Source organism: Sorex fumeus, unplaced genomic scaffold, assembly GCF_029834395.1.
Source record: "Sorex fumeus unplaced genomic scaffold, SorFum_2.1 ptg000045l, whole genome shotgun sequence".
NCBI classification, from domain to species: domain Eukaryota; kingdom Metazoa; phylum Chordata; class Mammalia; order Eulipotyphla; family Soricidae; genus Sorex; species Sorex fumeus.
This window is the reverse complement of record NW_026606102.1, coordinates 18,520,979-18,541,702: the sequence shown is the minus strand read 5'-3', so window position 1 is coordinate 18,541,702 and position 20,724 is coordinate 18,520,979. Positions and strand designations below refer to the sequence as shown.

The 20,724-nt window shown below is 52.9% G+C and overlaps 1 protein-coding gene across 1 annotated transcript; it reads left to right on the top strand.

Moving 5' to 3' along the window:
- Nucleotides 1–1,005: 1,005 nt before the first annotated feature.
- LOC130031085 (sodium/glucose cotransporter 4-like) lies at nucleotides 1,006–19,601 on the top strand. The gene is made up of 14 exons (XM_056122334.1): nucleotides 1,006–1,167; nucleotides 2,524–2,595; nucleotides 3,663–3,767; nucleotides 4,032–4,196; nucleotides 5,185–5,290; nucleotides 5,904–5,984; nucleotides 6,519–6,724; nucleotides 6,853–6,988; nucleotides 7,441–7,548; nucleotides 8,715–8,865; nucleotides 11,403–11,571; nucleotides 13,567–13,782; nucleotides 15,662–15,821; nucleotides 19,396–19,601. The coding sequence occupies exons 1-14, from the start codon at nucleotides 1,006–1,008 to the stop codon at nucleotides 19,599–19,601; spliced, it is 2,043 nt and encodes a 680-aa protein (XP_055978309.1).
- The last annotated feature ends 1,123 nt before the right edge of the window (nucleotides 19,602–20,724 follow it).

Below are 20,724 nucleotides of genomic sequence, written 5' to 3'. Positions count from 1 at the left end.
CTCCCTCAGTGGCCATTTCTGCCCAGACCTGTTTCTCTCCAACAAGCACAAGCTTGAGCACCACAACTGATGACTTGAGATTCCGGATTTCTTCCTCCCCTTCTTTCTCCTCCTTCCCTCTCTTCTTCCTCCCCTCTCCTCCTCCCGTTCTTCCTCCTCCCCTGCTTCTCTAAGGGTTGGAGTGTTTGGGAGTTGACATGTGTGCATGTGTATGTGCATGCATGTGTACTTGTATGCTTATTTATACACGAGTCCATACATATATGTGAACAAGCACACACACCACATGAGCACTGGATGCATAACATGGGGGATGGAGGCATGATCGTGTCATATCTACATGTACACTTTTTGTCTAGGTGTGGGTTGTTAGTGTACACATATGTTGATGTCTTTTTATGCATTGTGTATGCACATATGTGTGTAAGTGTGTGTGTGAACATGTGTGGGTGGCTCTGTGTGTGCACTGTGCATATTCATATGTGTGAGTGTACACAGTGTGGGTGTGTCTGTGTGTGCACTGTGTATACCCATATGTGTGCATATGCATGTGTGGGTGTGTCCGTGTGTGCTGTGTACACCCATATGTGTGTATGCATGTGTGTGTGACTGTGTATGCCATGAGTGTGTGAGTATACACATGTGCAAGTCTTTGTGTGCACTACGTATGCCCATATGTGTAAAGTGTATGTATACATGTCTGGGTGTGTCTGTGTGCATTGTGTCTGCCCATGTGTGAGGATACATGTGTGGATGTGGATGTGTGCACTCTATATGCCGATGTATGTGTGTGAATGTGTGCACATGGTGTGGTGTGTGTGCTTGCAGTGTGACAGGGAGCATGTGTGTAGAAGGGAGCGAGTGTGGGAAGGGAGTGTCAGTCTCCGTGGGGCTATGGGGCTCAGGTCTCCTCAGTAGCTCCTGGCACTTGGGCTGTTAATCATTAAAGGAGAAGCACAGAGCCAGCGTGCCTCAAAGTCCACCCAGCATGACAGGCTCTGGCAGATGAGTGCGGAGCCATCGGCAATGGGGCTGGGAACCTCAGGAGATGGCATGGGGACTGTGGAACCGTCACCCTCAGCGCTGGCCTCTGGAGCCAGCCTGCATGCCTATGACATTGTGGTTCTGGTCGTCTACTTTGTCTTCGTCATTGCCGTGGGGGTCTGGGTGAGTGTGGCCGCAGTTGGGGCTGGCACGGGAGGCAGAATGTGAAGATGGGATGGCGTGCCAGGGCCCAGTCAGGGGTGACAGGGGCTTTGGGCACCTTCCTTTCTAGTTCTCCTTTCACAGCTGAGGCCCAGGGAGGACTGTGGCTCACCTGAGGTCACAGCAAGGCAGGCATAGGCAGGGGTGCCTGATGCCTCATTTCTGCTGCTCTCCCCAGCCAAGATACTCAAGTCCATGGGAGCGCAGCTGGCCTTTCTCGAGCTAGTCTCCCAGAGGAGGGGCAGAGCTTCCCAGAGTTGCTGGAGCTCTAGACTGGCAGGGAGGAGACAGGTGCACCCAAAGCTCTGCCTTCTCTGTTGTTCTGGGAGCTGGTGTCATGGAACCATGGAACGGGGTTACGTTGTGAAGTCAGGGAGGCCTGAGCTCAGATCCTGACCCCAGCGATAGAACCTCATGGCCTCTCTGCGTATCCCATGTCTGACCCACCCTGAACAGACAGGGACAGCACCGCAGTGGTCCTGATAGAGCCACAACATGACTCACCCAGGCACCTGGTGTGGCGCCAGCTCTTATCACAGCTGCGTTCCACTGCCCACCAGCACTTTAGACTCTGCTGTGGGCTGGGCCGGCTGCTGACTCCAGGGCCACCAGGAACTTACCAGGCTGGAGCAAACCTGGAAAGCATCTTGGCCTCAGTTTCCTCATCTGTAAAGTGGGGTGAACAGTTCTGCCTTCCAGCACTGGCTTGAGGAGGATATGGGTGGTGAGCAATCAGAACTCAGCTTCCTGGAGACAGGACAAGCTGCTCCTCACCCTCCGGCCAGGTTCCTCACCTGCAACCTAATTCCTCTCAGCTGGCCTCTCTGACAAGATCAGGGACAGTGCACAGGCACTGTTTGATATGTCGATATGTCATACTGTTCACTGCTGCTCCCCCACCAGCTGCACCCCCTGGCCCCAAAGCTTCCACCTGCCTGGCCTAGCTCTCTCGTGGTCACCACTGTCTGCAGAGCCCATCAGAGGCCTCTACCTTTAATCAGGGCCTCTGGCTCCTCACACACTGCCCGGCCCTCTCTTTCCCTAGAGAAAGGTTGTGGGGGGAAACTCTCACTCTCGGAAGGCTTGGAGGGCCAGGAAGGATGAGGGACTGAGCGTGTGATGGTAGCTTCTCCTCGCAGTCACAGCTCTTTCCGGGAGGCTGGGGCCAGAGTGGTGGGCTTGTTAGTCAGACTAACCCACGTACCCAGGCTTATTGGCCCGGCTGTGACTGTGCTGTGTCCAAGAACTGGGGGTCTGTGTGGGGGCCAGAGCCTGGGAGAGTCTGGAAACCCCCATCCTTTGTCATTTCCTTTCCAGTCTTCCTTTCGTGCAAGCCAAGGGACCATCGGTGGCTACTTCCTTGCGGGAAAATCCATGAGCTGGTGGCCGGTGAGTCCACCTTCCCCCTCTCTCCTCCCACTGTCTGTATCTCGCAGGGACAAGCATTTTTGTGGGTTTCCTGTCACTGGACGCACCCCAAAAGCCAGATGTACCCCATCTCCTGAGAGTTCCTCTTCATGTACACCTTGGTCAAGTGTTCACTGGGCATGCCCATATGCAGACACTGAGGGACACTGGACTTGAGGAAGTCGAGATGTCCCTCTAGAGCAACCCAGACTTGAGCTGGGCAGACATGTCAAGGGGAAAGAGAGCCTTGGGCTCTGGAGCACTGAGGGGAAAAGGAGCTTTATGGTTTCTCAGGAGGTGGCCCAGACTCTTAGCTCTGAAGAGCAACAGAAGAAGTGAAATCATCTGAACAAAATCCCCAACAATATCAAGAAGCCCATCCTCTCTCTCATCTCTTCCTCACTTGGATCTCAAAACCAACTCCCTCCTCCTCAACTGGGGTGGAGGGAAGGAGCTGGCCAGGCTCTGACTAGGGCCCTGGTGAGGAGTCAGCTAAAGACGGTCCCATAATTGCTGGGTATTGCCTGGGAGGAATAGATTGGGCTCCTGGAGAAAAATTAACTTAGCTGGGAATCGTTCAGTTCTTCAGTCCTCTCTCTGCTGCCTTGTTCTGGGCCTGTGCGAATCAGAGGGTCCAGAGCCTCCCCCACTCCCTCTTTGAGGACCTCTGCTGAGCCCAGCTCCCTTCTCTCTGGAGGCCCTTGGGCAGATGGTGCCTGCAGAGCTTCCTCCTGCAGGCATGACTTATTCATGCTCCCCCACTTTGCCTTCACTCACATCACCAGAGACTTTGCTTCACTGATCACCAAGATCGCCTCTCCATCGCCCATGGCATGTGCAAGAGCTTGTGAAATGCCTCTCACAGTGTCCAGCACACAGCCAGTGTCAAGCTTGTCCCTTTCTCATTGTCCCTCCCTGCCTCTGTTGGCACATTTCCAAAATCCAGTTCCTGCTCTCTGCCTCCTTCCGAGCATCTAAAGTTCATGATCATGACTCCTGATGGATAAAGATCAAAGTGACCTGACCATTGACCCCACTGTGCCTCGCAGATCGGAGCATCTCTGATGTCCAGCAATGTGGGCAGTGGCTTGTTCATGGGCCTGGCTGGGACCGGCGCTGCCGGAGGTCTTGCCGTGGGAGGCTTCGAGTGGAACGTAAGGACTCTCAGGGAATGGGTGGGGGGTTCTGGGCCCTCTCTACCACACCCCTCCATGGTTTCAGCACTGGAGGGTTAGGGTGCTGGGGAGGCTGCAGGGTGCGTGGAGGAGCCACTTCACAGATGGGAAGATCAAGACCTTGGAGCAGAGGGACTCAGCAGGGCCTAGGAGGAGTTCAGGGTGTGCCGCTCCCTGCCCAGGCTCTCCCTCAGCACAGAGCAGTGACACCAAGGGCTCATCTTTCTTCTCCCCACTCACCAGGCAACCTGGATGCTTCTGGCCCTCGGCTGGGTGTTTGTCCCTGTGTACATCGCAGCGGGAGTGGTCACAATGCCGCAGTACCTAAAGAAGAGGTTTGGGGGCCAAAGGATCCAGGTGTACATGTCTGTCCTCTCTCTCATCCTCTACATCTTCACCAAGATCTCTGTGAGTGCCCACGCCAGCATGGCTGTCTCTTGGAAGGGAGGGAGGAGGAATAGACAAAGGAGAAAAGGAGGATGAACCCACATTCTCACCTTTGATGTCTGCTGCCCCTCCACAGTGGGGTAATCAGAACAGAATGATAAGTGATGGTGAGGTGAATGACAGTGTCTCCATGCCTATAGTCTAGAGTTCATTCACCCATTCATTTATTTCTCCATCAGCCCCATGCATGAGTGACCTAGAATGTCACCATTCCAAGTCCTTTTTTTTCATCATCCTAACCTGATTGGACCAAGGATCTGCATCCCTGCAGGGGGTTCTCTCTGGGACAGGGAAGAGGTTCGGGTCCCCTATAGTCAGGCCTCCTGTTGGTCACAGGTTCCCCCATAAAGTGTCCTCTGAGAAGTGGCAGAAAGTGTCCTCTGACAAGTGGCAGAGGGAGTCACAAGCATAGTCAAAAGAAACAAAGTCTGTGAGTGCCCAGCCTCCTGTCCCACCAGTGCCCAGAAACAGTGCCAGGAATTGGGTGAGGGCTGTGTCCCCCTCTTCTCAGACACTTAGCCCGAAGATTTTCTCGAGACTGCTTCTGCCCCAGAGATGCAGCCCATCAACTCCACTGCAGGCCAGGGGCTTCTCCCCTCGCCCAGCTTCATCCACCTGTCACTTTACTCCCTCCACATTGCCTCAAGGCTGCAGGCGGCTCAGTGCTACCAGCCCCATAATCCACGCAGAACTCCAGGGGGCTGCAGGAATGGTTGGTTTTGGGGGTCTGAAAGAGTGATTCCTGAGATCTATAGGAATAGGCGACTGCTAAAATCTGCAGGGGTGAATAACTCTGGGGGTCCCCACAAGTGAACCCATCCACATCCCATCAGCAGGGCCCCCAGGTTTCTCCATGCAGAATGAGAGCTGACAGTGCATGGCCCTGCTGGCTCAGTGGCCATCCCCAAGACCTTTGGGTCACTGGAACTCCTGGCCTGGTTCTCTGCAGACAGATATCTTCTCGGGAGCCATCTTCATCCAGATGGCCTTGGGCTGGAACCTCTACTTGTCCACCGTGGTTCTGCTGGTGGTGACGGCCGTCTACACCATTGCAGGTAGAGGAGCAGGCCACATGGGAAGCAGAGTTGGAGCAGGCAGGGGGGGACCAGAGGAGGGGCTAGGGAACATAGATGTCCATTGAGAAAGCTGACCGTGGGGCTAAGAAGAGTAGGGAGGACAATGCCTAGAGAGGTTGAGGAGGTCAGACTGCAAGAACAGGGAAAAGTGATGGAATTACTGAGAGGGAAGAGAGGCATGAGATGGGAACAGCAGCGCACTGGCACGTTCCAGAGCACTGTCCTGGGCTTCTGTGGTCACTGCATCTGTCCTGACAAAAGTCACAGGCCCCTGCATTGCCTGGGCCCCTGAGGGAGAAGCCAGGGCTTGTGTCCACATAGAGGGACAGGAAGTCGCAATGTGGGGTGCCCAGAGGAGGGACTGGGGGCCACAGCAATGAAAAAAATCCCACTCTGCCCACCCTCATCTCCTGCACGTGTCCATGCCATGGGACAAAGTTGGCACAGAGTTGGCACAGGGGACAGGCAGTAGCTGGAACTCAGGGGCTAAGAGGCTCCCTGGTCTGGTCTGGTCTATCTGTGTGGCCGGGGCAGCACCCAGACCAGAGATGCTTCCATGCTGTTGACTGATGAGCCTTCTCTTCGGTGCCAGGGGGCCTCACAGCCGTGATCTACACAGATGCTCTGCAGACGGTGATCATGGTGGGGGGAGCCCTGGTGCTCATGTTTCTGGGTAAGGAGGCCTGGGGACACCTGCCCACACCCCTACGTTCCTCTCCAGTCTGTCTTTGGTTGTCACCTCTGTGGTTTGATAGAACTTTCCAGAACATGTAGCCATGTCCCTGACCTCCACCCCCACCTACATACACACATACATGCATATACCCTTTCCAGGACATGCACACACGCTCTCCAAGCTCTTCTCTGCATATCCCCTCCACATACCTACTCCCCTCCAGACTTTACACACACATACGCACACACACACATACACATACACACACACACACACACGCACACACACATACCTTCTAGGCTCAGGCTTCCAAAGAGCTGAGGCTATATCCTCTCAATAACATAATTGTTCCAAGCTCTGTGACCTGAGACTCTCTCCCTCTTGCATCTCTCTCTCTCTCTCTCTCTCTCTCTCTCTCTCTCTCTCTCCCTCTCTCTCTTCTCTCTCTCTTTCTCTTCTCTGTGTATGTGTGTGTTTGTTGGGGTGCATATGACAGGCCCTTGGGTCTTCTCTGTGCTCTCTCACCTGCAGGCTTTCAGGAGGTGGGTTGGTATCCAGGTCTGGAGCAACGGTATAGTCAGGCCATCCCCAACGTCACCGTCCCCAACACTACCTGCCACCTCCCTCGTCCTGATGCCTTCCACCTATTCCGGGACCCCGTGAGCGGGGACATCCCTTGGCCAGGCCTCATTTTTGGGCTCTCAGTGCTGGCCACCTGGTGCTGGTGCACAGACCAGGTAATGTCCTCACAGGACTAGCTGGGCATAGTAGGAATGGGGGTGCCCATGAAAAATGGGCCTCTGGAGGTTCAGCAGTGGGACTGGTTGGGACTGCTCCAGCACCTGCTCCTCTGCCACTTTTGCAGGTCATTGTGCAGAGGTCTCTCTCGGCCAAGAATCTGTCCCACGCCAAGGGGGGCTCTGTGCTGGGGGGCTACCTGAAGATGCTGCCCATGTTCTTCATTGTCATGCCCGGCATGATCAGCCGTGCCCTGTACCCTGGTAAGATTCTTGCTCACTCCCAGTGATGTGGGGCTGGGGCTAGCACAATTTCCGTTAAAACTATTGTGTGAAATGGCTTCAGTACAATTGAGGTCCCCAGAATTTCCAAAGGGACCACAGGTGGAAACTACATCCATGGGGGTCATTGCACAAGGTAGGAGGAAGCCTGTGGGAAAGGGGGACACAGGAGGAAGGAAGGAAGGAAGGAAGGAAGAAAGAAAGAAAAATGTGTGAAGTATAGCTCTAACCCCTCCGTGCTTCCCAGTAGTTTCCTTCGATCAAAGCAACCTGGCAGGCTTCAAAGCTTATAAAGACAATAAATAACTTGGGAGTTAACTCTTGTACTGGGACTCACAGATCCCCTGGATGCTACCTCTGTCAGAGTGACCTGTTTCTGTGGGAAGCAGGGCTAAGCACCCACTCACCCTGTCCTGCTGTTGCTCTTCCTGCAGATGAGGTGGGCTGCGTGCACCCGGACATCTGCCAGAGAACCTGCGGGGTCCGTGTGGGGTGCTCCAACATCGCTTACCCCAAGTTGGTCATGGCGCTCATGCCCGTGGGTGAGACCCCTTGCCTTTGGGTTGACCTTCATGCCCACTTCACATCCTCACTGCCTGCAGGGTTTGAACACACATTCACAGGGGGACTAGAAGCCTTCAGTTTCCCACCACACACACACACACACACACACACACACACACACACACCTAAGCATGAACGCACATGCACACACAGACATGCACACACATGCACACACACACCCAGCACAAGTGTCTGCCACAGCCACTCTGTGCCTTTCTCTGTCCTAGAGACTCAGGGAACCACAGCAGCTCCCACCTCACCCCTGCATTCAGCTCTATGCATCCCAGGGCTCCCCAACAGTGAGCTCAGTGATGGAGCATGGGATGAGTGACTGGGGGAGCCTTCAGAGGTTCTTGACCCAGCCAGGGGAGGGTCAGGACTTCTCCAGAAAAAATGAAGACATCCTCGGCTTACAAGAGGAGGGTCAGTCATGGGAAGTAGCACTCTGGGGGAGCTGAGCCCATGTACAAAAGCCTGGGCTATACATCCTACATCCAGAATTTCTTTATCTTTCAACTGGAGGTTTGTGGAAATTAACCCCCTTCACCTGTTACCCGATGCCAGTACTGCATCCCCAAAGCAAGTGGCCACCATTCTGCCCTCTAGGCTCTCTACCTATGAACTAGGTTCCTGTGCTATTGGTTTAGATTCTACATGTAAATGTGCTAATAGGATACACACACACACACAAACACAAAACTTTCTTTGTCTACCTTATGTCCTATAACACAATGCCCTAGAGGTCCATGCATGGTGCAGATAGCAACACGGGCTTATTTTAGAGGCAAATTCATTTTCCATAGCGTCTCTAGGCGTCTTATTTCCTTTGTCCACTCGCAGATCATCTCTGACATTTCTTTCTGACCTGAGTGAGCTTCTGTGAATCAAGTTCTCCCGAATGTTGGGAATGTAGGTATCCAAAGGTGGACAGACATCATTCGTTCTTAAAAACCGCTTCCCCTCCCCTCCAGGGTCCCACGAACCGGGGGACTCCAAGCTTCGACACCCAGACCGAGGTGTCAAGGCTGCAGAGTGCCCGACAGACCGCCTTGCCGCAAGGCCCTGCCCGGTGGGCTTCTCTCTCCACGCCACGCCCTCCCGTGGCCCCTGGGAGCGGCCCCCGCAGCACCGCCTTTCTCCCCAGGTCTGCGGGGCCTGATGATCGCCGTCATCGTGGCTGCCCTCATGAGCTCGCTCACGTCCATCTTCAACAGCAGCAGCACCTTGTTCACCATCGACGTGTGGCAGCGCTTCCGCGGGAGGGCGACAGAGCGGGAGCTCATGGTGGTGGGCAGGTGCGCGGGCCATCCTTCCCCTGCCCTCTCCCAAGAGAGTGGCCCCTGCCCTGGGTCCCTGCAGGGCAGCAGAGCCCGGGGCCCATAGGCAACTGTCCACGGCTAAGTCCCTTCTCCGCTGAACCCCTCTGCTCCCCCGGGTGGAAAGTGCTTCCCTTCCTGGCCAGGTGAACCTTCAGAGGAACTGAGGAGCTGACCAAAGGTTTCATAAAAGAAAGGTGGGAAGTCCAAGTAGGCGTGGCGACGTCAGGGAAAGCCACGCCCATTGGAACCGCTTGGGCCACGCCCCTCTAGGAGCCCAGGGACCAGGAGAGCTGCAAGGCTCCTTATTCCTCCAGCCTACCCTGAGCGCCCATTATACAGCGACCTTGGTGCCAGGACTCGGGGACGCCTGCCATGGCTTCCAGACGATGCATGTAGTTTGAGACAGGCAGAGAAGCGTGGATCAGTTGGTAAGATCTGCCTCACTGAAGCCCTTCCTAGGAAGAAGAAATGTTTCTAAAAGACGCAGAGCCTTGAACACGGAGCTGAAGGATTTGAACCTTATATCCTGGGCTTGTTTTATGCTTTTCAAAGTATAATTTGATAATGCTGGGAGATACCTGATGTGGCAGAACACCCGTCTATGTGTGCAGGTTCTGAATTTGATTTCCAGCACCGTATACCACCCCACCCACCCCCAACTCCAGTGTTTCCAGGAAAGACACCTGTTTCATTTTTTTTTTAAGTTGTAGCTTGGCCTTGCACTTTTTGTTTGTTTTTGAGGAGCCGCACCCGGCGAAGGTCAGGGTTTTCTCCTGGCTCTGCACTCAAGAATCACTCCTGGCAGTGCACAGGAGACCATACGGGCTACCAGGCCACCCAGGTTGGCCGCATGCAAGGCAAGCACCCTACTCATTGTAGCATCTCTCCAGCCCTTCGCCAGTGGTTTGGCTCTTTCTACAGAGGCTGTGCATTTTGGAGTTTAGGTTAAGGTCTCTTTCTGGAATCTTCGCTTCATAATTCCAACTCTGTTTTTCAGGCTTCTGGACCAGCATGTTTAGCCTCCTTTTCTCTGCCTCTGCACTCACTGTGCCTTCCATCAATATGGGTGCATTCTACCTGGGGCTGCTGACTGGATTCCTGCTGCTCATCTGTGCCAGCCTTAGGAGAGGGACTGAGAGGGGAGGGATTAGTGGCAGAGAGGCCCCATTGGGTAACTGCTGCTCTAGTGGGGGCTGAGAGATAAAATAGGACAGAGCACAGAGGAGAGGACGGTTGTGCAAAGATACTTGATAGAAAGTTCCTTTTAACTGCTTATGCACTTTGAACTGCCAAGTTTTACTGCCCTGATTTCATCAATTAGTGGTGTTTGGGTGCCATCTCCTGGTCATCAGGAGATGATGCGCCTAAGTTTTGCACCTAATACTATCCTGTCACTGTCCTCCCATTGTTCATCGATTGGCTTGAGCGGGCCCAGTAACATCTCCATTGTGAGACTTCTTGTTACTGTGTTTGGCATATTGAATACTCTCGGTAGCTTGCCAGGCTCTCCGAGAGGGACGGAGGAATCGAACCTGGCTCGGTCAGGCTGGCTGCGTGCAAAGCAAACGCCCTGCCGCTGTGTTATCACTCGAGCTCCGCACCATGCATGCTTCGCACCTAATACATCCAGGAAAAAAATTGTTTTCAACTGTGCATGACACCTAACAATGAAAAGGAGAGAGAGAGAGAGAGAGAGAGAGAGAGAGAGAGAGAGAGAGAGAGAGATTGAGAGAGAGAATATGGGTCTGGGGATTTGAGTACTTGTCCCCAATTCAGGATCAGTTAGGGACTGTCAGGAACTTTGCCCTGCTCTGTGAAAATTCAGGATAAAGGAGAGAGGGTTAAAGTTGGAGCAACATAGAAGGTAGAAATTTCTGAAAGTTGAAGCTGTCCTGGATAAGGGGCCTCCCTGCACAGACCAAGCTCAGACTAGAGGCCATTTCCTGAGGAGGGTGGTGTGGGAAGAAGAACGAAATTTTCCCTGACAGCAGGCCTGTTCAGACTAATGCCCTGAAAGGCAAAAGGTCAAAAGCCAAATTTCTGGAATTCTAACATCTAATTATATTCTAGTATCTAATTATCACTGTCACTGTCCTCCCGTTGTTCATCGATTTGCTTGAGCGGGCCCAGTAACGTCTCCATTGGAGACTTTGTTGTTACTGTGTTTGGCATATCGAATACATTACAGGGAGCTTGCCAGGCTCTGCCGTGCGGGTGAGATACTCTCAGTAGCTTGCCAGGCTCTCCAAGAGGGGCAGAGGAATCGAACTCGGGTCGGCCATGTTGGCTGCGTGCAAGGCAAATGCCCTACCACTGTGCTATCTCTCCAGCCATCTAATTAGAATCTTAGAATTCTAATATCTGGGACTTTACGAGTCTGCATTTCTGGACCCTTAGCCTTTGAGGTCCTAGTGAGTAGCATTCTCTCACTCAGCAACCATGCATTCCCACCTTTCGTCTCTTCCTGGTTCCTTTCTCCTGGCCCCTCACAGTGCCCTGTGCTCTCCTGGCAGAGTGTTTGTGATCTTCCTGGTGGTCATCAGCATCCTTTGGATTCCCATCATCCAGAGCTCCAACAGCGGCCAGCTCTTTGACTACATCCAGTCAGTCACCAGCTACTTGGCCCCACCCATCACTGCCCTCTTCCTGCTGGCCATATTCTGCAAGAGAGTCACGGAGCCTGTGAGTAGAGCCTCACCCCTGCCTCTTTCTTGACCCTGCATCCTCCACACACCAGAGGGGCAAGCCCATGACCTGCTTTCTGTGACCTTGGGAAAATCCGCTACCAACTCAGGTCCCCATCTGTAGCACCTGGACTAGATTCCTATGTTTTATGCCCTCATTGCTGATTCCCACCAGAGTGACTGTGAGCATGCTATTTGAATTCCATGGTTTGCATGCCAGGTTTTATATGCTTCACTTTAATTAGCCATCTATAAACTAGTGAAGGGTAGGGGGAGAGATGATTCAATAGCAATTAGTGTAATGTCTAACAGCTGCTCTGAGTAAGGACCAGGAGCACTTTACCCTGAGGGAGCTGGGAGAAAATCAGGGAAGCCTTCCTGGACAGAAGAACATCTGAGCTGAGCCCAAAGCATCAGGGATCATGGAACAAGTTTTCTTGGCAGGAAGAACAGGGTATGAAAACATAAGTGCGAATGAGAGTTTCCTGGGGTGTGTCCATCGCTCACACTCTAAGTGGGCAGCAGTGATGAGAGTGAAACCAAGAGTGAACATTGAGGTCACCTGCTCAGTGTTTACTCCTTGTTCTTCATTCAAGAATCACTCCTGGGAGCTGGAGAGATAGCACAGAGCGTAGGGTGTTTGCCTTGCACGTGGCTGACCCTGGTTTGATTCCCAGCATCCCATATGGTCCCCTGAGAACCACCAGGAGTAACTCCTGAGTGCAGAGCCAGAAGTAACCCCTGTGGATCACCAGGTGTGACCCAAAAAGCAAAAAAATAAAGAATCACTCTTGGCAGTGCTCAGTGAACCATATGGGCTACCAGGCACAGCACTGAAATCTGACACCTGCCTGAGAGGACCCAGGGGCCAGGACTAGCAACCTGGTACTCCCCAGAGAGCCCAGAAAAGACAAGTCCACAGTGCTGGCTCTGGGTTGAGGAGTAAAGGGACAAACACCTCGATGCAGGCTCCACAGGAGCCATGCTAATGTCACAGGCACAGCAGAGAGATCACTACCACCAATCCTGAGGAAACTAAACTGGGTGGGGGCTGGGGTGTCAGCTCCCCACACAGAACAGGATGCTCAGCAGAGCGCAGCTAAATGCCAGATAATCCTGCTTACTTCAGATATTTTAACATCAAGTGCAGCCTACCTCCCCTCATGCTTTAAAAAGAAAATTTGGCTTTTGAGCCCCACCCAGCTGTTGTTTGGGGATTTCTATTGGCTCGGGGCTTTGTGGACCAGGCAGACCTGGCAAAGATATCTGGGCTCCAGCTACAAAGCCTGAGCTCTAGCTTTTGTTTTAGCGTCTCTTCTCTGTCTCTCTCTCTCTGTCTGTCTCTGTCTCTCCTCTCTCTCTCTCTCTCTCTCTCTCTCTCTCTCTCTCTCTTTCCCTCTCCATCCCACCTCCCCTGCACCAGCAGCTCATTTTCAAAAATGCAAGTCATCTAACCCTTATAGACTAGAAGCAATAGACTCTAGAGTCAAATAATGCTCTAAGGAAGCTCTGGGGTGGGAGAGCTATTCTTTTGTTTCAAAGGAAAATAAAGATAGTGGAAGGTCAGGGACGGGAAGAGAAGCAAAAGAGAAGCAAGAGACAGCAGATGAGTGCTGTGATTTTTGACTTCACAGATGGCCGGAAAGGGGGCCCAGAACCCCCTGCTTCCTACACAAGCTCCTGTTCTAGCTGAAGAGCCACGGGCCATGCTCGGGGCCTCCACATTTCTCTGTTGCCTGTGAGGATATTCCAAGCCCATAAGCTGAGTCTCCGCTCCTGTCTGGAATAGGGTCTAGGTCCCAGCCTAATCCCCGCGGCCTTGCATTGCGCTCCACCGCCGCGTCCTGCACTGCAACTGCAGAGGGCGGGCGCAGCCTCAGACACTGGACCAGAAGAGCAGCCCCCTCTGGGTGTGGAGGGGTGGGGGGTGGGGGGTGTAGGGGGGCGTGTCCCAGCAGGTGCTCAGCCGTGCATGTGTCCCCTCTCTCCACAGGGTGCCTTCTGGGGCCTCATCTTCGGCCTGGCCGTGGGGCTGGTGCGCCTCATCCTGGAGTTCGCGTACCAAGCCCCGGCCTGCGGGGAGGCTGATGGGCGGCCAGCGCTGCTCAGGGACATCCACTACCTCTACTTTGCGCTGCTCCTTTGCGGGCTCACGGCTGCCGTCATCATGGCTGTCAGCCTCTGCACGCCCCCCATCCCCGAGGAAAAGGCAAGTGACACATGGGGACTCAGACCCACCCTTCCCCAGGGTCCCCAGGACTGTGGACTTCCAGGTCTGAGTTCTCTCAGGTGAGTGAGGGGCTCCTCCACGGCCACCAGCTTGGAACAAATCCCGGAGTCTGTGGTGAGTCATTTGGCTGGAAAAGGACTCTGCAACGGACTCTGCGTGCCAGACTGTGGGGGTCGCAGGACACTCGGGACCCTAGCACTGAGGCAGATCCCAGCACATGGTGCCTGCACCCAGAGAAAGCAAAGAGAGTGAAGAGGGGGGCAAAGCCAGAGGAGACAGTCGCTTCTAGGGAGCCAGGCAGCGCCACTGCAGGGTCCCTCTGGGCCCAACCTGGGAGGATAATGGTGTCCAGATTGCATGGATCCAGCTCCAGCCCCAGGCCCAGGCCTTTCCTTTAGAGTCTGGGGACCTTGGTTTGAGTTGCCAAGGCCTGGCCAGAGAGATGGCAAGGGGGCTCCGTGACAAAGACCCACAGACTGGGGCGGGCTGAATTACAGAAATGTGTTTGCTCATGGCACAGTAGTTGAGGGATAAGCTCAGGCACCAGTGGGCTTGGTTCTTGAGGCCTCTCTTCTGGGCTTGTGGGGCCCTGTGCTCCGTTTCCGCGTGGTTTTACTCCATGCTCTCTGTGTCCTACTAGCCTATCTGTTGAGAAAAGGGGTGGCTCCCAAGCAGTGATCAGGGGCTCGGGCAGGATGACTCAGCTGTGCCGGTCTGATTTTCAGTTGTCTGACCCAGCAGACCTCAGAGACCAGGCAGTGCCAGGGATCAAATTCGGAGTCTTGTGTATGCAAAGCCTGTGCTTTGGCTATTAGAGCAAACTCTCCAGCCCTTGCGTACAGGTGACCCCTCAATTCTTCATCTCCCGCCAAGCCTCTCTCCTAAAATACAAACCCCCCAAGTCCCCAGCACCCTGGTTTTCCAGACCATTCCACAGGCTCTGGGTGACACAGAGTTTGCAGAATGACTAAGCAGCAGGATCTTCCCAGACCCCCCCTCCCAGAGAGTCAGTTGCATGGTGGGGGGTATCCCAGGAGAGGACCCTGCACTATCTGTAGCAAGTGGGGAGGCAGGGGAGGCAGGGCAGGGGATCTGGGTCAACCCGTAACAAGGAGCTCCCTGGAAGGGAAAGAGGGCAGAAGGAAGAAGGTCAGAGTTCAGGAACCACAGTGCCTCTGTGTATAGAAACCAAGAACTTGCTGTGTTGTTCTCTGTCAGACCATTTAAGGGGAGGCGAGAGGAAGTCATGGGGCTATCGGGGGACGCCTGCTCATTCCCCCCACCTGAGGGTCTCCACTCGTAGCCCTATAGATGCTTCAAGCTCCCCAACATAATGTGTGTGGATGACACCCCTTAACTCCTCACTCTGCCATTTCCCAAACCCATGCTTCCTCCTACCCTCTCCCTGCTCTTTACCACCTAATGGTCCAAGGCAGGCTCCTGAGGGCCCCAAGGAACCTGACCCACTCCCTGTAGCTCCCTGCTCCCTTCCTCACCCATTTCCCCCATTTCTGCAGGGGCTTCCTGCAGCATGCCCCAGGCATATGCCTTCTGGAAGATCTCTCACTCCCAGAACTAACAGCCTCTTCCCAGGTTTGAAGTTTGCAGCCTCCCTCCAGGGTCTGTAAGGTTTGAGTGTCAGCCCAGAAGTGAATCCTTTGAACATGGGGTCTGTGTGTGCCCAGCACAAGTTCTGGTGTGGCGTAGGACCCAGAGCCCAGGAGTTCTGGGCCTCTATTCCTACCCTCTTCTTGTGCTGTTTGTGTCCACACTCCTCTGGGAATGCAGGGACCTAGAGCAGCATTTCTCCCTAAAGGGAACAAGTAGACAGACAGGACATGATTTTCTTTCCCTCCAGCTCGCTCGCTTAACATGGTGGACCCGGAACTGGCCCTGCTCTGAGGGGGAAATGGAGACACCAGAGCATAGTCCAGGGGCCTCGGAGCTGCCACCTGGAGAGCTCCCTGCAGAGGGCAGAACAGCCAAGAGCTCCAATCAGGACCCTGAGCAGCCCCAAGGTAGGCTGGGGCATTATCAGAGAGCTGTAGGAGCAGCAGACAACCTGCGTGGGGTCCCGCAAAATCCCATGGGGTTACTGGAGTGAGGTCTTTGAAGGACACATCACCCAGATATCTCCCCTCCTCCCTTCCCACAAGCCAATTAACCTATTGAGAAGGAAGACAAACAGGTAAGATCCAGGAACAAGCATCACCCTGGCGGAGTGTGGGTGGGAGGACAGGCACCTCCATGGGAAGGTAAGGGCATTCATCCTGAACCCCAGAACTTGCATGAGGCAGAGACTACCCAGGTGTCACCTGCATTGGGGATCAGGGTTCTGAGCCAAGCCTAACTCCCTCGGTCTTCCAAAATCCACTAGCATAAAGCCTTTTCACCATGCACACATGTACACACACACAACACACACACAACACACACACACACACACACACACACACTCACCGTGATCTCGTTGACTAGATCTGGGCAGAAAATAAAGTTGTGTTCAGAGGCTTTCCTCGGGCTTAGTTCTGCCTCAGCCACACAGGAGCTTAGCCATCCTTGGGGCGAGCAACCAGGATGGCAGTACCCACTATTCCTCTAGGCTTCCTACCAGCACTGACCTGGGCTCCAGAGCTAGCTGGGAACATTACAGACAAATTGAGTCATCCCAAGACCACACTGAATCTAAAGTTGAAAATTCATTATAGACAAACTACAGCTTTAACCTTCTTCTTGTGTGACTAAATACATCAAATAATGTTGATATTCCACTTAAAGATATAATAATTTCCCAAATTATAAATTTCTCAAGAAAAATTCTAAGTCAAACAATTAAAATCTGGGCTTTTGAGATAGTCCAGCTAAGCTTAAGGTACCTGGGTTGCATGGAGTCAGCCCTAGCACCATGAATGTTCTCTGAGAATCACCAGGAGTGATTACAGAGCACAGAGACAGAAGTAAGGCCCAAGCAACTCCAAGTGTAACTCCAAAACATAAACAAAATGATTAAAAGAAGTTTGAAAGTTCAAGCCCAAATTCAATTTAACTGACCCTTATGAGTAGAAATTCAATGACATTTAAGTCCTACATTTACTGTTCTGTCTTAGAGGGAGAGTTAGCGCTGGGTGGAGTTGAGAAGGAGTGGAGTTGGAGCTAGAAAGAGTCACCTTCTGGAAATTGCTCCGTGACATTGGACTGCATCCCAGAACTGAATCCAGGGCCTCCTGCATTTTCCCTGCAACCTCTGTCTCGGGTGGTGCACAGCTGCTTGGAATTCCCACAAGAACCCAGTCAAGATTGTGAAAGCATGTCTGCTGGGCCAGCCTGGCTGGCAGCAGGACCTCACATGATTACTGATTTTGACAAGTGCCATAGGCCCTCCCTAGGGCCTGAGAAATCCTTCTTTTGGGATACTGAGTCTGGAGAGTCCAAGACAGACATACAGACAGACAGACAGACAGACACGCACTTGCCTCAGGTTAATATCATCTCTATCCAGACACCAGGATCCCAGACATCGTGTTTCTTGCTCCACTGGCAGCAGTTAAAAGCCAATGCCTGATTACAAGGCACCACCCTTGATGGGGTTTGCAACATCACAAATTTCCAAGGTCAAAAGTAACATGGGCCCACTTCAGAAAGTACCACCAAAGCACCAATTTCCTTCCATAGCCTCATATGTGGTCTTAGTTCATCACATTGTTTTGTAGTAAGTCCTGTTTCTGCTTCAAGTGTTGTGGTCCATTCACCGGATGTTGGAGGTCTCATAATTGCTTCTCTCCCCACTGTATCAAGCACCAGATCTAAACACTTGGGGATACAGAAACAGCAATCTAGAAAGCACAAGCTTTCTGTAGGCGAGGCAGCTACTGAGAGAGGAAACATCAAGGATAGAACTGGGCCAGAGACCCCAAAGGGGAAGAGGAAAGACCCAGCTTATGAGAAGTGGCAGCCCTTCCTGGTTGACCCTACATGCTGGGGGCAGGGCTTGTTACTCTAGAAGCAGAATAAATACTGCTCCCTGCAAAACTCCCTGCTGCCAGGAGTCTAGTTCAATGGATCAACTGGGTCCAGAAGCTCAAGAGGGAAATCCACCTCAACCACAGGAGGAGGGGTGAGGAGAGGCAGGGAGAGGCCCAAACGCTTTCTGCCAAGGGAGTAGAGTCTGTGAAAGAAGTCCCTCCCTCATAGATCATCTCCATTGATCAAAATGCAAAAGTTAAAATGCAAAGGTTAAAGGCCACATAACTTGAAGCTCTCAACATAGAAAGCCGGATAAATTTAGATATAGTAAAATAGATACCCTGCAAAGTGTATATAGTCATATTTTATTACTCAAAACATGGGTGGATTTATATTGTCATTAATCAGAGTACCACTGGCTTGTCAGGACCATATGGCTTCTCCAGCTTGGGAAAATCACATGCTTTGCATTCAGAAGATCCAGATTCTATGCATGGAACTACAAAGCTTCCCCCAAACACCACTGGGAGTGATCTCTAAAACCTGGAAATAGCCCCTGAGCACAGCCTGCTTGACTCCAGACACCCTGCCCCAAAGAACTACCCACTGACTTGTTGAATGATCTAAGCTAGTGCAATGCTTAAAAAGCTGACTTGGTGGTGTTGTTTTTGGTGCCGCTCTGGGGGCTGTGACAAAGAGCCTCACATCTCACCTCCATATTTGACACTCCATAGTGACATGTAACTTACCAACCATTAAAACAGCAAAGCATTTCCACGCCCAACTAGAGGGATTTTTAATATTCATTTTATTTTAATATGTTCTCTGTTTAAGGGATGGGAAGAGGTGGGAGAGTCAAAACATCAACTTTTGTTTATGTTTCATATTACTTGGCCATGCTATCTACCATAGAGCTCCAGAATAGCCACCTTAGCCCACTCACAAGCTTGAGCTCAATACAACTGGGGCAGGGGGGGTCAGGGGCAGTGCTCATGGCTAACCCCAGCTCTGTGCCTAGGGATCACTCGTGGCCACATTCAGGAAATCTTGAGGTACCAGGGATCAAATCCTGGCCAGCAGCATGCAAAGCAAGCACCCTACCCACTGTACCCACCACCAATAACTTCAATGCATTGTCAAATCTCTCTTCTCTGGAGAAGAGCTACACGACATTGATCTAGGCAGGCATGACCCACAGCTGGGAGAGGCAGAATGAGAGATTAGCACATGGCCTCAGTCAGATGAGGGAGGAAGGCCTAAGAACAAGATGCATGTCACCAGCTCTGGGCCTTCCCTGTAGGGCACCCTGGGCCAGCTGCAGACCCCTGTGAGGTGAGCTGGGCACGTGTTCAGAGTTGAGATGAGCAGCACTGTGTTTCTGAGCCCCCCAGAGATACACCTCTAGAGGATAGATTCGGGGTGGGGTCTAGGGTGAGGGCTCATGAAGACTGTCATTGCTCAGCATGAGGCTCCTGTTGGTACAAAAGGGCCGAGTCCTGCATCCCCTCCCACTCCCCTTTCTGAGCATCTTGTTCCTTTCTGGGCCCCTTATGGGTCCCCCTGCTGCTTTCTTCTCGCCGCTCTTTCTCCAGTCAGCCTGGGTTCTTCTTTCTGCCCATCTGTTTCCAGCCCTGCACAGGTCCTGGACCGAGCGGCTCTGGGGCTGGCTCTGTGGATTCTCAAGTGCTGAGCAGGTGCTGAGCCCGGCAGAGAAGGCAGCGCTGCAGCAGAAGCTGACGAGCATCGAGGAACCACCACTCTGGAGAAGAGTCTGCAACCTGCAAGCTGTCCTCCTACTGGCCATCAACATCTTCCTCTGGGGCTACTTCGCATGATACTTCAGACTGGGAGCCTGCCCACAGGTTCAGGACAGCTCTGGCCTCTAGGGCTGCAGAGGGCTTCCCTCCCTGCTGGCTCTCGAGGCCCACAGAGGTGAGACTGGGGACTCCCTGGGGAAGTCCCCACACTGGCCAAACAGGAACCCCATGCCAGAGGAAGAGGACAACAGCTGCTCTATGCAGCAGGACTCATGCTGGTGCTTCTGATTCGGGATTTTCCCTGACATATAGTCCCCGAGCTCTGTCCTTTGTGGGTCTGTCCAGGGACTTTATGTGTGTGTTGAGGTCAGAAAATATTAGCAGTGGTTGCAAGAAGCAGAACAAAAATTCAAATTAAAGTGAAAGTGCGTCTTTGCTCTTAGCCTACTACACCTCTTCCCTTCTGCTCCCTCTCCAAGTCCCAGTTCTGTTCAGTGGGAACCCACCAGGAGGGCCTTTCACTCCCACTGGGGTGCCCATCAGAGTACATAGAATGTAACCCTGGTGACAGTGCCATTTGGCAGATAGGGACTCTTGGTGCTACTCAAATCCTGCCTCTTCCTTGCCTGTGTAAACATGTGTGGTCTTCCCAGTCTCCAGAAACTCAGGGACAAGAGGGAGAGACATGAAAGCCAGAAAGGGATTGCCTGAGCCCGGGCTAGCAGGTAGAATGGCTGCTCGGACAGCCCCAGAGCCTCAGCAGCCAGCCCTGTCTCCCTCTTGCTTGACTTACAAGGCACCAACCCTGCCTGGAAAGCACAGAGAACTGGCTTAGGGGGTCCTTTTCTAGGGAGCTTCACAAGGTGCTCCTCTCAGTCAAGTTCTACTTTGCTCCCAGCCTCCAGTCTCTGGAGATGCTTCTGTGACAGCCACTTTATTCTAAGCTTTTTCTCTCCAAATAGGGTGAATTTCCCAAGGGGCAAGACTGAGGATTATGTCCTAAGTGACTCTGTACCCAGAAAGAGCGGGTGTTCACAAACTGTGGACTCCAGATCTTCTTAAGGGCATTGTGTTGTGGTTGGTGGGTAGTAAGAGGTAGGGGGCCAGCTTGTGGGAGGCAGCCCCCTAAACACAGAGTCTGCAGGACAAGAAAGATAATTCGGGAGTTAAGCTGCTTGTTTTGCACACCACCATCCCTGAT

Excerpts from the sequence above, each read along its gene's own strand:
- LOC130031085 (XM_056122334.1), top strand. The coding sequence starts at position 1,006 with ATGAGTGCGGAGCCATCGGCAATGGGGCTGGGAACCTCAGGAGATGGC. Across the intron at positions 1,168-2,523 it reads TCATTGCCGTGGGGGTCTGG|TCTTCCTTTCGTGCAAGCCA; the intron begins GTGAGTGTGGCC and ends TTTCCTTTCCAG. Across the intron at positions 13,783-15,661 it reads CCCCCATCCCCGAGGAAAAG|CTCGCTCGCTTAACATGGTG; the intron begins GCAAGTGACACA and ends CTTTCCCTCCAG.